The 15,219-nt window shown below is 54.9% G+C and overlaps 1 protein-coding gene across 1 annotated transcript in view; it reads right to left on the bottom strand.

The window, feature by feature from the left end:
- LOC133359443 (uncharacterized) overlaps positions 1–15,219 on the bottom strand; it is a gene marked incomplete at its 5' end in the record, with an annotated part of 84,918 nt that overhangs the window by 21,585 nt on the left and 48,114 nt on the right. The window contains 2 exon segments of the mRNA XM_061577853.1: positions 417–472; positions 9,770–10,000. Coding sequence (XP_061433837.1) covers positions 417–472; positions 9,770–10,000 — 287 coding nt within the window.

Genomic DNA, 15,219 nt, shown 5'->3' with positions numbered 1-15,219 from the left:
CCCCTCTCAATGAGAATGATTTCTAGCTCCCAGGTGTCTTTTATATAGGTAACGAGCTGAGATTAGGAGCACACTCTTAAAGGGAGTGCTCCTACCTATATAAAAAACACCTGTTCACAGAAGCAATCAATACTTGTTTCCCTCACTGCAACCTCTTGTTACAGCAGCTCTCTCTCTATATTTTCCTGCCCCAGCAGTTCTCCTGCTGTATATGTTTTCACCTGAGGACGGTTGCGTGTGTTGCGATTGAAACGTCATGATCTATTATTATTTCTACCTACGTGACTATACCAAAAGAACCAAAGAGTATGTATTCCTGCAGTCTTGACAGCTTCAAATGAAGATCTACAATGTTCTGTTTGGAAAAAATAACATCGAGCTAGGGTCAGATCTGTATGGTGCACAATGCTGCTTACCGTATCCAGCCTGTCAGTCTGGACTCCAAACTTTCCTCCAAATTCCTTGGCATGGTCTGCACACGGAAATTCATCACAATATCAAAATCAGGTTTTAGATAGTCAAACCGACGAAATAAAGTTCTTATCGTTAACATTCTCAAGTAACCAATGGTCCAGTGTTCATTTCCACTGGAGGTCATGAAACAGTGCTGGTAATTCCACATTCTTTAATCGATAGTCAATGTACCCAATCTTGTCATATCTTGGAAGATACTCTGGATATGAGCCTGGTTAGTGCTAAGATGGGGGGCTATCTGGAAATACCAGATTTATTTTTACAGGCTAAGAGGTGGCCATGATATGGCAGTACAGCAAGTCATACATTCATCTGTGCAGAGCTGTGAGGATCGAGTTCTCCGTGGGGAGGAACAATGTCAAGTGAGAGCCACTGCACATCCAATTGTGCCTTATGAAACAATGTCAGAGCTGTAGATAAGGAGTTGGCAGCCTTCAAGTACCTTCAAGATTTCTTCCCTAAGCTGTCTGAGGCAAAGGTCAAAGCCGGTTTTGACCTTTGCCTCAGAAAGATAAAGAAGATCCTGGAGTGTAATGAATTCCCAAAAAGCTCACTAGCAAGGAGAAAGCGGCTTGTAACAGCTCTGTAGCAGTGGTTCGTGGCTTCCTGAGCAATCACAAGTTGGAAATCTATGTGGAGCTGTTTGAGACTCTGGTGACAAACTGAGGCACAATGGGCTGTATGATGTCCCTCAAAGTCCATATCCTTGATGCTCATCTTGATAGATTCAAGGAGAACATGGAAGCGTACGAGGAGGAGCAAGGCAAGCGCTTCCACCAGGATATACTGGACTTTGAACGCTTATAGACGATGAGTCCGTCAGGTTCTTCCGCTCCATCAAGGCCGACAAGAAGAAGACACTGAAAGGGGTCTTTGAGGAAATGGCGGACGCGTACGAGCCTCCGGATGACGCTCACCGAAGATTCGTTCAGCGACAGCGGGCGCCAGAAGAGTCGCCGGTGGCATTCAGGGGTGCCGTTCTGGAACTGGCCATGGCCGCATACCCTGAGTTGTAGCCTGACCTGTTGGAACCCCTTATATTGGGCAAAATGCTGGAACAATCGAGAGACTTGGGGATCCCTATGCCGGTGTGCGGCCATGAGAAGTTGACGTCACGTGCTGCAGCTAAGTGTTTGGATGCCCAGTTTAACCTTCGTCGTTGAAAACAGGTGACAGCTTGGACGGGGGGGCCCATCGTCGAAGGGGGTGCCATGGGTTGGGATCCCAAGAAGGCGGTCTACATTCCTGACGACGGGGGTCCGCAGGGATTGACGGCCGCCTCCGCGCAGTGGTCTGTCCGGGGAGGGCCGGGGCCGCGGTCTGCACCGCCGACGCGGGAGCGTCGGGACAGACGGAGTGCTGTGCGCCGCAACGACGTCGAGTGTTTTCGCTGCGGCCGCAAAGGCCATTTCGCCAGGGATTGTTGGGCCCGTATCCCGGGACCGCCCCAGCAGGAGGCCTCGGTCGCGGACGTGCCGCGGAAGGACCCTCCGGAACAGGCAAGTCGGTGCGCACCAGACACCCGGCAAGGCTTGTCACCTCATGCATCACCATCGCCGCGCGGTCCGTGTGTCGTTAACAGCGGGAAGCCACCGACTGACCTGTGTCGCTCGTTAACGCAGTGGCGCAAATTGGCAAGGAGGGTAGTTGCGGCCGCTACCGGTTCGTCCACTGTGCCGGGTTCTATACAAGGGGTCGACGTGCGCATTTTGGTAGACTCCGGTGCGTCCGCGACGATTATCTCAGATGTCATTTTCCATCTTTTGGGCATCCCGCCGGGGGCGGTGCGACCGGTTTATGATTCCTGCATAGCAGCGAACGGGGGAAGTATGGGCATTGTGGGCCAGGTGGACGCCAATATATCCATCGGGGGGGTGTCGGCCTCAGGAACTGTGTTGATTTCGAGGTCCCTTGCGGTTCCATGTTTGTTGGGGACCGATTTTCTGGCTAAAATGCCCATTCAAATAAGGGTTAATCAAAATTGCATTGAACTACCAGGGGGTCGAAAAATGTCATTCTTGCCGTCGCCCTAGGGGGGGCCCGCTCCGGTCTTCCAGGTGCAGGCGCAGTCCGAGGTATCTGTTGACATTCCACCTGGTTCGCAGATGCTTATCCCTTTGCGATATCGGAAACCGGTGCCTGGTCTAGAGGGAGCGCCTGGGGTTTTGTTATCACCGTCCGCAACCATAACGGGCGGGTCGTCGTTGGTTGGGGCGCAAACCATTGTCTGGCCGGGGCAGCCGCCGTTTTTGCAAGTGCTAAATGGGAGTGCGGAGAATGTTTGCGTGCAGGCCGGAACGGTTGTGGCTCATGCCACGACAGCGTTCACGGCCCATGACGACCGGTGCCGCTGGGACGTGGTAGGGGGAGTTTCGGACCCTACGGCCCAAGATGATCGATGGGTTGCCGAGTTGTGCGGGGAGAATTCATCCCTGACCAGGGAACAGCGATCCGCGCTTCGCGCGCTGTTGCTGAGTTATTCCGATGTGTTTAGCTTGGATTATTTTGACTTGGGACGCACCTCCCTGCTTTCCCACCACATTGAAACGGGGGACGCTGCTCCGATTCGGTTGAATTCGCATCGGTTGAGCCCGGCGGAGCGGGACCATGTTCGTGGAGCATTGGAGGACATGCTGGCGGCAGACATTATATCCCGGTCTAACAGCCCATGGGGCGCGCTGGTAGTCCTGGTGAAAAAGAAAAACGGCAATCTGCGATTTTGCGTCAACTTCCGCAAATTAAACAAGGTGTCCGTGGCGGATGCGTACCCCCTGCCGCGTATGGATGATTCCTTCGATGCCTTGTCGGGTGCGAAGTTCTTTTCAACGCTGGATCTCTCTTCGGGATTCTGGCAACTTCCCCTGGATGAGCCCTCGAGGGAAAAGACTGCTTTCCGTACGCCGCAGGGCGTATTTCAATTCAATTGTCTTCCGATGGGGTTAAATGCTGCCCCCGCCACATTTCAAAGGTTGATGGAGCTGGTATTAACGGGGTTGCAGTGAGAGACATGTCTGATATATTTAGACGACATCATCGTCTTTAGCCGCACATTTTACGAACATCTACAGAGACTGGAGGCGGTGTTCGCTAGGATGCGCTCCGCCAATCTAAAATTTAAACCAAAGAAATGTCACCTATTGCGCTATTTGGGACACATAGTCAGTGCCGAAGGGGTTGCCACGGACCCGGAGAAGACGGCGTGCGTCCGCAACTGGCCAACCCCGGCCATGGTGGGGGTTGTGCGTCGTTTCCTTGGGTTTGCTTCGTATTACCGCAGGTTCGTTCCCAATTTTGCGACGATCGCTAGGCCTCTGCACCTCCTTATGGGTAAAGGACGGAGGTTCAGTTGGGGACCGCCAGAGGAAGCGGCGTTTAAGGGCCTACGCGATCGTTTGGCGACGGCGCCAACATTAGACTATCCCGATTTCGATCACCCTTTCATTTTGGACATGGACGCGAGTGACACTGGGATCGGGGCCGTTCTGTCACAGTCCAAGGGCGGTGTAGAATGCGTGGTAGCTTACGGTAGCCGCATCTTGTCCCCCGCAGAAACCCGCTACTGCGTTACTCGCCGCGAACTTTTGGCTATTGTCTATTTTCTCCGCCAATATCGGAAGTATCTTTACGGCCGTTCGTTTATTGTGCGCACGGATCATGCGGCTTTACAATATGCTCTGAAGGTTGACCAACCATCTGGCCAACTGGCACGATGGTTGGAAACCCTGCAGGAGTTTTCTTTCCAAATTCAACATCGGAAGGGGTCACGGCACGCGAATGCGGACGCGCTCTCCAGATTGCCTCAAGGGTCCCCTTGCGCTTGCGCGTCGGGTACGCATAGGTGTAGGCCGGCTCAGCAACCCCCTCGGCCTATTGTGTCAGCGGTGGAGGTGCCTGAGGCTCCAGTGTGCCCAGGACCGGCCGATGGGGTTCTGAACCTGCCGCGGCCGGTGTGGATTCGCGAACAAATGCTTGACGACTCGTTGGGGGCTTTGCGGAGTCGGGCTGCGAAAGGAGGGGGGGGACTGCTTTCCGGAGGGACGCCGGGGGCCGCTCTCCGTGACGGACTGCTGATGTGGAGGAAGGGGTTACACGATCGCTGGCGTCTGGTTGTACCGTCATCGTTACGGTACGAATTGATTAGGACTCTGCACTGCGACACTCTATTTCATCTGGGGGTGCAGAAAACCTTGTTGACGTTGCAGCGAGACTACTTCTGGCACGGCATGACGACGGATGTCGTCGGACACATTCGCGCGTGTCCCGAGTGTGCCCGGCGAAAGCCGCCCAAACACCCATATGTGCCGCCTGTGCAGTCTATATAGGTGTCTCGGATTAACGAGTTGGTGGCGTTGGATATTCTGGGACCCTTCCCACCATCCGCTAGAGGCAATAAATTCTTGCTAGTTGGAGTGGAGTATCTCTCCCGCTGGCCGATGGCCTGGCCCTTACCCGACCAGTCGGCGGCGTCCATTACGGACGCCTTTCTATTTGGATATGTGATGGACAAAGGGGCGCCGGAGAGGTTGCTCACGGATCAGGGCCGAAATTTTTCTTCTAAATTGTTGGGCGAGGTATGCGCTGCTCTGGGAACTAAGAAGATCCGTACATCTCCCTACCACCCGCAGACGGATGGCATGGTGGAACAGCTAAATCGGATGCTGTCAGCCATGCTATGTCACACGGTTAACGAGAAGCAAGCTGATTGGGATTTGCATATCCCTGGGGTACTCTCGGCATACCGGATGACGCCTCACGCATCCACAGGGTATTCTCCGTTTTTTCTCTGTGCCGCCAATGGACGTATAGCTGGGAACGGGAGCGAGAGGCCCTAGTAAGCCTCTCCCCGACTACATTCAAGACGCTGTTCGCCGCGTCGCCGAGGCGCGGGAGGGGGCCTGATTGGCTACTGCCAAGACCCAGGCCCGGAACGAACGTTGCGCTCGACGCTCGAAAGGGGAAATGCCCCTGGAAGGTGGGGGACATGGCCTAGTTGCATTGTCCGCAGGTGCGGCCAGGAACCTCCCCTAAGCTGCATAAACCATGGCAGGGGCCGGTTACGCTTATTGAGGTTCCTAACCCGCAGTCCGCGCGCGTTCGGTTCAGATCTCGGCGCTGGTTCGTCCATACGTCTCGGTTGAAACCCTACGTGGCCCCGCGGATGGATGCGTCATCTCCTGATGTTGCCTTGCCGGTGTCTGTTGCTGCCGACGCACCTCTGCCTATGCCTGTTGACCCTGCAAGCGCGCCTGTCGTGCCTTCTACAGACGAACCAGCCGTGACACTGGCGGAGGCAGCGAACCCTGCTCTGGGTGGGGCTACCACGGCTGCGGGGACACCTGGCCCCACCGCCCCTCCAACCCCACCACAGACACGGTTGCGGGACACCCCGGACTCGGGTCTCTCAGGGAAACGGACCTTGGCGTTGACGGGCCTCCAATAGCGACGGGCGGTTTTAATCCCGTCGCTCCTAAAACCACGTCGCGTTCTCGGTCTGCAGGGTGGCCGCCGCTCGTCCGGGACGGGCCGGCGACCCGCACGCGTTCAAAATCTCTTTCTTTTCGTTGATTGTTGTTGTTCTTGTTGTTGTTGTTATTGTTAGTATTGTTATATTCTCCGTTGTCCGGTCATTGCTGATGGTTGGAGGTCGCTCGCATTACTTGTTCTGTTTCAGCCGAGGACGGCTGGAATTTTCTCTACGGGGGAGGGTGGTGTAATGCGAGCGTAAATGGGCTCGCTGGATGTGACGTAACAAGTGGGAGGAGTTAGGGTCACGTGGGGGAGAGGATTTAGGGACAGGAACCGGAAGGGTTCGAGGATAGAGTCAGAGTAAAGACAGGGGAAGGCCACGCGGGGCAGGAGGAGGAAAGTGGCGCGACCGCCACGAGCTGGAGACTCGGCACCGTCGGCCAGCGGTGTCCGGGCACAGAGGCGACAGAGGACCAGCAGCGGGGCTGCATATCGGGCAGCAGTGGGGCTGCATAGCGGGCAGCAGTGAGGCTGCATAACGAGCGGCAGTGGGACTTTATGGTGGAGCAGCGACTGGGCTGCAGGAGCAACGGCAGCAGTGTGGCTGCCAAGCGGGAGGCAGAGGAGACACTGAGCGAGGACGCCGTGCGGGCAAGGTTGTACGAACCGAATAAAGGACAACGGAGACAGACATGGTGCAAGAGTCCTTTATTACATATATATATTAACTGTTGAAATATAAACTAGTGAGTAGGTGAGTGAGTGGGTGAATAAATGGAGGTTTAGGTAGGTGAATGAGTTGGCGAGTAAGTGGGTGAGTGGGGGTGTACGTAGGTGAGTGAGTGGGTGAATGAGTGGATGAGTGAGTAGGTGAGTGAGTGGGGTAGTAAGAGTAGGTGGGTGTGGTGAGTGGTAACGTAGCGGTAGGTGCACTGTGCTACGTAGCTCTTTTACAGTAGAAACCTGGCCACACGTGCTGATTGCTCATCGAAGTGGCTTTTCACGTGGAACTGTATAGCAGCCAAATACCCTAAACGCAGATTTCTAAATGTGTATGGAAAAAACCGGAGGACCAGAAGAAAAATCCATGCGACCACAAGGAGAGAGACATGCAAACTCCACATGTACAGGCATCGGGATGGGGATCAAACCCACGGCCTTCTGTATAACATGCGAAGTAGGTAACATCTACCTAGCCACCATTGTGTAACAGCAGCGCTTGAACTGGAGCATATACATTATCATCTGTGTGTATGAGTATGTGGTACCACAACGACGGGGCCGCTCTGCCGAGCCAGGGAGCCGCCCGGCTTCCACCACTGCACTGCCCCCCATCACCCCCCCACATAAGCACGCACCCGCACCCACGTAGGGCCTTGTGGTCGGGTCACCTACCCTGAGTTTTCACCCGAGGGCCCCCTCGGGGGGTTACCCCACGGTTTCTCAGGGCCAGGGAATTGGACAGGACCCTTCCCAGGCTAAGTAACACTGCGGCGCCGTGGGCAGATTTGAGATCGCACGACCACGGCGAGCTCAGAGAGCCCCGCAGTTAGAAACGCATACAAACACAAACACGGGTCAGCAAGGCAGATAGCTAGGATCAGGACCCGGTGCTGCTGCTTAGCAAAAAGGTCAAAAGGCCGGCGGGATCGAAAAAGGGCGGGAGATCCTAGGCTCAGGATTGGTCGAGAGACCAAGGCGGTCGGGACGGGGGCGCCTAGCTTTGATGTGGATAGTTTAAAAGAAAACGCAGGGGCAGTAGGGGACTCTCTTCTTCTGGAGTAGTGACACGGGGTCAACGACGAGGGAATCATCGGGCGAGCCGCAGGATCGTCTGCAGGACGACCTGAGCGCCGCAAGGTCACCTAGGACTACAGACGGTATCGTATTGCGCGCCTTACAACACCTCAGAGCGGAGAGTGGGATCCGTAGGAGAAGGTTAGTTCGGGGTAAGGACGAATAGGAAAGCAGTGTAGCAGAGAGCGCAGCATAGAATAGGGCTGCACGCCACTAGAGAGTGGGTTGGAAGCGCCTTGCTGGCTCGTACACACACACGGGTGGCTCGGTGGGTTAACAAGGGTTAATAAAGTCTCGAGCGTAGTAACAAAACCGTGTTGTTGGGTGTTTTTAAACGTGGTATTGGCGTGCACTGCATTCGCGGGTGTGGAGTCGTTGTATGCGTAAAGGCCGTGGTCTCTGTACGATGGTGCGGGTACGGAGGTGTGTGTGTTAACGCCCGGGGAGAGCACTTTTGTGTGTTGGCGTGCCTGCGCAGCCGTGTGAGAGGAGAGTCGTCCTTGCACGACACTTGTGTTGACGTGCACGCGCGAGTGCGGGAGGGGACGGGTCGTCGTGTCGGCGTGCACCCCGCTCGCGTGTGCGAAACCGCGGTGCGCAGTGAAGCTGTTGGCTTTGTGCGAGCTTGCGTGTGCTCGAGCGCGTAATCGGCTGCGCATTGTTGTACGGTTTATCTCGCGCGCACGGCGGCGGCAACTTGAGTCGTTGTGTCGGCGTGTGCCCCGCTTGCGTGTGCTCGTTACGTGTTATAAGTGTGAACGCGTGTGGTACAGTGTATGCGTAAGTTCTCGTCGTGCGAAATCGGCGTACCCCAGGTGCGCGATCGTAACGTGAGCGACCAGCGCGGCGCAGAGCGGCGCAAGAGTGAGTGCCGTGCGGAGCTGTGTGTGTGGGTGTGCGCGTACGTAATTAACCATGCCTGCTACGCGGACCCGCGGTGGAGGGGAATCCTCGGGCGACGGCTCCCACACCATGGGTGAGGAACTCAGCAGCGGTTCGCTTAGCAGCGGGGGGGGCGATTCATGATGCTAGCCCGGCCGTTAGCATTATCGAGGGAGGGATTTCGGGGGCTAGCGACCCCCGCAAGTACACTCGGTCTAGACCACGTGTGTAGTGTGTAACATACACGGAGGCGGACACACTATAAGTTGGAGGAAACACGTTTGATAAACAAACTATGAACACTCTGAGTCCTCTAGATAGATGTGGCTATCTGTCGCTATGTGCGTGTGAGTTAAACTAAATGAACGGGTCAGCAGCATACATGCTGCCTGACCCACGAATCCCAGTCAAGACTACACGACAAACGAGGAGCGAAGAGCGAAGACCTTTCAGTTGATCCCCACAAACGAGCTCCAAATCCCTTTGGCGCTCCCACTTTATATCCTTGGCTGCGGCCTCGCTATGCCCTCGGCCTCACTACGCCCTCGGCCACGCCCCCTGCTGTATCAAGACCGGAGCTTCCCATTCCCGATCACGTGTCCCTCACACCTCCAATGGAGACTCCCGGCACTCAGCGGAACTCCAGAAGCCGTGGCTGGTGCAACAACGCAGTGACCTCTATTTTTGCTTCTACACTACCCCACCTCCGCCCCTCTATAACAATTTAGCCGACCTGGCTGGGAAACCTCAAAATTCTGAAGGAGAAAGCAGAACATTTTCCAGAAAAACTCCTCAAAATTTCCCACAGCCAATCTGGCTGACTGTTAAATCACAATTTGCAAGGCGTGGCCCGCAATTTAAAACTAGAACAATTAACCGTTAACAAGAACAATGAACACCGCGAGCGGGGAAAACACCCCAACATTATAACAAAATCCGCGAGGGAAAACTAAGAAGCGAGGACGGGTATTCACAAGGGTGGATCTGCCCTCCCGGCAGCCAGCAAAATCCGACAGCTGGACGTATGCCTCCCCCACATGAGCACAGGACGGGTCTGGTTCAAGCAACGGCCCCTCTGGCTCGCGAGTGAGGCAGAAACCCATTTGTGTGCGGAAATCTTGGCGTGCAGGCGAGAATCATCGGAACTGACCAGAATTTGAGCGTGTCTTTGTCGCCGGGCCCCCAGACGGGTTGGGGGAGGCCTCCGCAGGAGGTTCCGGAGCGGGACAAAGCTGGCCTGAGGGGCATGGCCCCTCCCGAAGCAGAGAAGGAGAAGGCTGTCTGACCGGAGAAGAAGGGCTGGACGATGGATGTCCTTCCCCAATTGGAACCGAAACCGGAGGTGTAGCCGGCTGCTCCGCAGACCTCAGGTGCTGCTGCCCTGTAGGTGAAGAGACAGAGCACCCCTGAGGCATCGTATCCATTGATGCATGCCCCAGCTCGTCGGGCGCACCCAACACACAGACCCCAGGGAATGGAGATGAAGGAACACCATAAAGCGGACAAAACGGTTTAAGACGCGACGCATGCACGAACCAGCACCTGCGACTGAATTGGATGTGGACGCTTTGCGGGCTCTTTACCTCAACGATTTCCACGGGGCCTCGCCAAGGTTTATATAGGTTAGGGGACGTCCCCACGGGGACCTGGGGGCAGTAAAGCCACACCCTATCCTCGACTACCCATTTGGTCCCAGTTTCCCGGATCCCCACCCACCGCTTGTAGCAGCTTGTTTTAAAACCGAATTACCTCAGGAGGCCTCCCTAGCCTCTGACAAGCACTGGAGGGTAAAGTGTACACGGTCAGGCATTTTCTTACGAGCCAGATCCGGATTCAGCTGGACATCAATAGGCAGATTGTGCTCCTTCCCTTACATTAGAAAAACGGTGGACGCATAAGGGGCTAATCAATAAGCGACAAGAATACCTGGGACATGCAGGTCCCAGTCGGTTTGTTCCACATTGACCCGCTGGCATAGCATGGATGTCAGGGTCCTGTGTAGGTGCTCCACCATGCTGTCAGTCTGCGGGTGATAAGGCGAAGTGCAGATCTTTTTGGTGCCCAGCTTGTCACACACCTCCTTTTGCAGCTGAGATGAAAAATTATTGCCCTGATCCGTGAGAAGGAGTCCCAGGGCTCCCTTATCCAGAACATACCCGTGGAGAAAGGCGTCGCAGCCCACTGGTCCGGCACCAAGAAAAGTACTCTACACCCACCAGAAAATACTTGTTTACCCGTGGGGTGGTGGGTAATGGAACAAGCATATCGAGCACATCAAGCTCATTCACACAGGATACACAAATCAATTGGAGAGGCGGGCACGCCATTTTTGGTGGAGGTTTTTGGCAGACGCATTCAGTGTTCCCTCTCAGCACATTCTGAACGTCAGCAGTCATGCCGGGCCAGAAAACGTTTAGGTGAAGGGTGGACAGGGTCCTTTTGACCCCCAAATACATAACGCATTTGTGTGTTGCTCAAATCAACTTGCCCCGCAGAATGGTGGGAACGAACACGTATTTTCGTAATTCTGCATCCCATCGCATCAGGAGGCCCCCTCGCAGGATTACCATGGATAACACTTGTCGGCTCTTTCACTCCACGGAGTCACAAACACGGCATCTAATAGTGAGCAAGGAGGCGTCCGCCACATGGAGTCGCCCCCACTCGGTGTTGGTTATACCGAGCGTGTGGTCACGCATGTCAGCTGCATCTGTGTGCGCGATATCGGTTGCAGTGACAACTACGTGGCGGAGCTGAATCGGCGAGCCTGCACTGTCCCGCGCCCGAAATGCACGCACTCTTGTCTCTAGGTGGTAAATATGACAATGTGTCAGCATTCGTGTAGCCGACGCCCTTTCTATAAAAAACTACTAATGCATAGTCCTAAAGGACCTCAAGTCAACGGGACAGCTGGCCGGACGACTGCTCAGCATGCAGCGCGTACTGCAGAGCCGCGTCATCCGAGCGCACCTCGAACTTGCGTCCGTAGAGGTACAGCCGGTACTGCCGGATGAAAGAAACTATCGCCAGCAACTCTGGATGTGTAATGCAGCAGCATTGCTCCGCCGGGGACAGCACTCTTCTCCCGTATGCAACCACGCGCTCTACTCCATCCACAACCTGTGATAAAACGGCATTTAAACCCGTGTTGCTAGCGTCTGTATCAAGGATGAAGGGCAAAGAAAAATCGGGTTACCGAAGGGGAGGCGGGTTGACCAGGCTGTCACGCAGCGTGGCAAATGCAGCCTCCTCCCCCCACCGAAATTTCTGACCCTTGGCCGTGAGGACGTGGAGTGGTTTTGCGATCGTAGCGAACCCGGGGACGAAACATTGATAAGAGGCGAACCAGACAAAACTACATACTTCACACAACGACTTGGGGGTTGGCCATGTGCGCATGCGCGCAATTTTGTCAGGGTCCGTTGATATCCCAGATTCGCTGACGATGTGGCCTAAGTACTTGACCGATCTTTGCAACAGGTGTCACTTCTGCGGCTTAAACTTCAATTTAGCAGCCCGCATTTTGAGGAAAACAGCCCTTAATCTCTGTAGGTGCTCCTCGAACTTACATCCGAATACAATGACGTCGTCATGGTGAATCAAGCACGTGTCCCATTGTAGGCCTGCTAATACCAGCTCCATCAGCCGTTGAAATGTGGCCAGAGCTGAGTGAAGTCCCATCGGAAGCCAGTTGAACTTAAAAGGGCCCCGGGGGTGTATGGAATGCAGTTTTTGGCCTAGAGCTGTCATCTAAAGGCAACTGCCAAAATCCTGACAGGAAATCAAGCGTGAAGAAGAACCGCACCCCCGACAAAGCGTCCAACGAGTCGTCCATCCGTGGCAGCGGGTACACATCTGCCACGCAGACATTGTTGAGTCTGCGGAAATCCACGCAGAACCTCAAACTGCCATCCTGCTTTTTAACAAGAATGATGGGCACCCCCCAAGGGCTGTTGGAAGGAGAGATAATGTCGGCAGCCACCATCTCGTCAACCGCGTGGTGCACATGGTCTTTCTCTTTGGGACTTAGGTGACAAGGATTTAGACGAATAGGAGCAGAATCTCCCGTATTAATGTGGGGGTGCACCACATTGATACGGGAGAGAGGCGTGCAGCCAATATCGAATTTGGAACTGCTAAAGACATCGGAGAATTCCGTTAAGAGCACACACAGATCAAGCTTCTGTGCCGTTGACAAATATTTGCTCATGGAACATAGAGTATCTAACCATGCCTCGTCACTGTCCTCACCCTGCCCCACCGCCGCTGCAACATCCATGTTCCTGCCGTTTTTTCCTCGCAACGTGCGGCTGACGCATGAGCCAAGACAGTGCTCTCTAAATCGCTGACACACCCGGATTGATGTTCAAAACCTGGATGAAAGGTTGTCGATCGCTTGCTACCAATGTCTGCAAGCAGACTAAATGTTGAGCGCAAACTGCCTTGGTGGAGGGAACCAGCATGTGAAACCGTGTGGTGATCGAGATTCTTCCTTTAGATGCAAAGGAACCGCATCTGTACACTGGGGGAATTTTCACCGTTTTCTTTGCCTTTGGAGGGACCGAAACATTTGCTGTGTGAAACAAAGTCGGTGATGATAAAAATGCCATTCGGTGGCCCGACGGTAACTCAATGCAGCCCTTATCCACCAGGATTTTGAGCGGCATTTTACTTAGGAAATCGGTCCCTAACAGACAGCATACGGCTAAAGATTTAGAAATGAGTACCGGACCCGTCAACCGGATGTCCCCTACGCGGCCAAGCAGGGAATTGAAATGGGAAAAATGGCACGCGATTTTGGCGGCAAGCACTCAAAAAACATTTCCGAAATGATGGTCGTTGACGCACCAATGTCAACAAGGACCCGCACCTCGACACCTTCGACAGTCCCCACAACCGCAGATGAATCCGCCGCAGCTGCAACAATACGGCGTGGCAGGGCCGTCACTTGCACGGGGTTCCGAGGCCAACCGTCACGCACAAACTCTCAATCGGAAGACAATGCATCCCAACGCAAATCCGTGACTCGCGACGTTAAAACAGATGACTGAGGTGAGACAAGGGGCTGTGTGTGGGGTGTGCCGTATATTCGCCTGAGGGCCCAGCGGAGCAAAGGGACAACAATCAGCAGGCGGCGTCATCATTGAAGGCCCTCCACGTCGAGCACGGTACCCCATGGACACATGACCCGGCAGCCCACACTTAAAATACATGACCGGGCCGTCCCTCAGGCGAGGGGAAGCCCCCCGTGGCCGATCTCATATGCCCTGGTGGTGCTCCGCCGACCCTTTCCAGATGCGCCGTTGGACGGGAAAAGGCGGTTTGTTGAAGCCAATTTCCCGTGGGTGCTCCCTCCTTTTTGGCTGGACCCATGCTTGCGACCATGCCGGCACGCTGACAGGTGTTAAAATGTGCCTCGAGGCACCTCGCAACTGGAAAGAAAGTCACGTCGTTGTCTTCTGTAACTGGCAAAACGACATGGAGGTCTTGGGCCAGCAGCAGCATTTTCTCGAGGATGAGTGAATCCCGGCCGACTTGGTCCATCCTGGGAAACGCCAACTTTGCCAAAGCTAGGAGTGCTATGCGATAGGCAAGGGGCATCTCGGCCTTTCCTCGCCCGCGTGTAGCAAACCTGTGGCACCTTGATGACGGTGCGGTGAAAATCGCCCCCATTTGTGCGAGCGCTTGAGCGAGTGTCGCTTTGTCGCCGTCGGGAATAGCGTCGAACGCCGCCAGCGCGTCGTCGTCGTCGAGCGCCGTAGGGAGCACCAACAGCGCCTTCTCCATCCACCCTGCCAGCGTGCAGGTGGTGGATAAACCATGGTGGAAAGCGTCCCAGTCACCACCAGCAGCGGCAAACTCGCGAACAAAGGGAAGGCGCCTTCACAAACCGCAGTCGGCTCGCAGCGCTGTTGGCGGGTGGTCGATTTTGGCGGGATATGCTTCAAGCGCAGCTTGGGTTTTGGTGGGCTCCCGCCCGGCGTAAGCCTTTGCTGATTCCTGCATGCCGGAAAAGGCGAGGGATGTCTGCGGGTGCAGCGTTAACACTGCGTCGGCGTCCTACTGCTGTAACACAGCAGCCAAAGCTGCGGCAGCAGCTTGGAGGTTGCCGAGACAATCCTTCCTGGAGCAGCACTCCCTCCCTGGCAGTGGCGGCAAACCAAACGCTTGTTCCCACTGCTGCGCTGGCGCCAGGATCTCCCCGCCCTTCATCACCAGGGTTTCAGCACCCGGGGCCATCCGTGGCGTCACCCCGTCATCCGTCTCTTCATCCGAAGGTGACTGGGTGAGAGCTTTTTGCCTAGTCAGCATATATAATCGCTACCTAGCTACATGTAACTAACAATCACTTCTGATGCCTGTGTAGTGTGTAACATACACGGGGGCGCACACACTATAAGTTGGAGGTAACACGTTTAATAAACAAACTATGAACACTCTGAGTCCTCTAGATAGGTGTGGCTATCTGTCGCTATGTGTGTGTGAGTTAAACTAAACGAACGAGTCAGCAGCACACATGCTGCCTGACCCACGAATCCCAGTCAAGACTACACGACAAACGAGGAGCGAAGAGCGACGACCTTTCAATTGATCCCCACA

Source organism: Lethenteron reissneri, chromosome 65 (assembly GCF_015708825.2).
Source record: "Lethenteron reissneri isolate LAM-NWPU_2019-01 chromosome 65, ASM1570882v1, whole genome shotgun sequence".
NCBI lineage: Eukaryota > Metazoa > Chordata > Hyperoartia > Petromyzontiformes > Petromyzontidae > Lethenteron > Lethenteron reissneri.
This window is presented reverse-complemented; position numbering and strand designations above follow the sequence as displayed.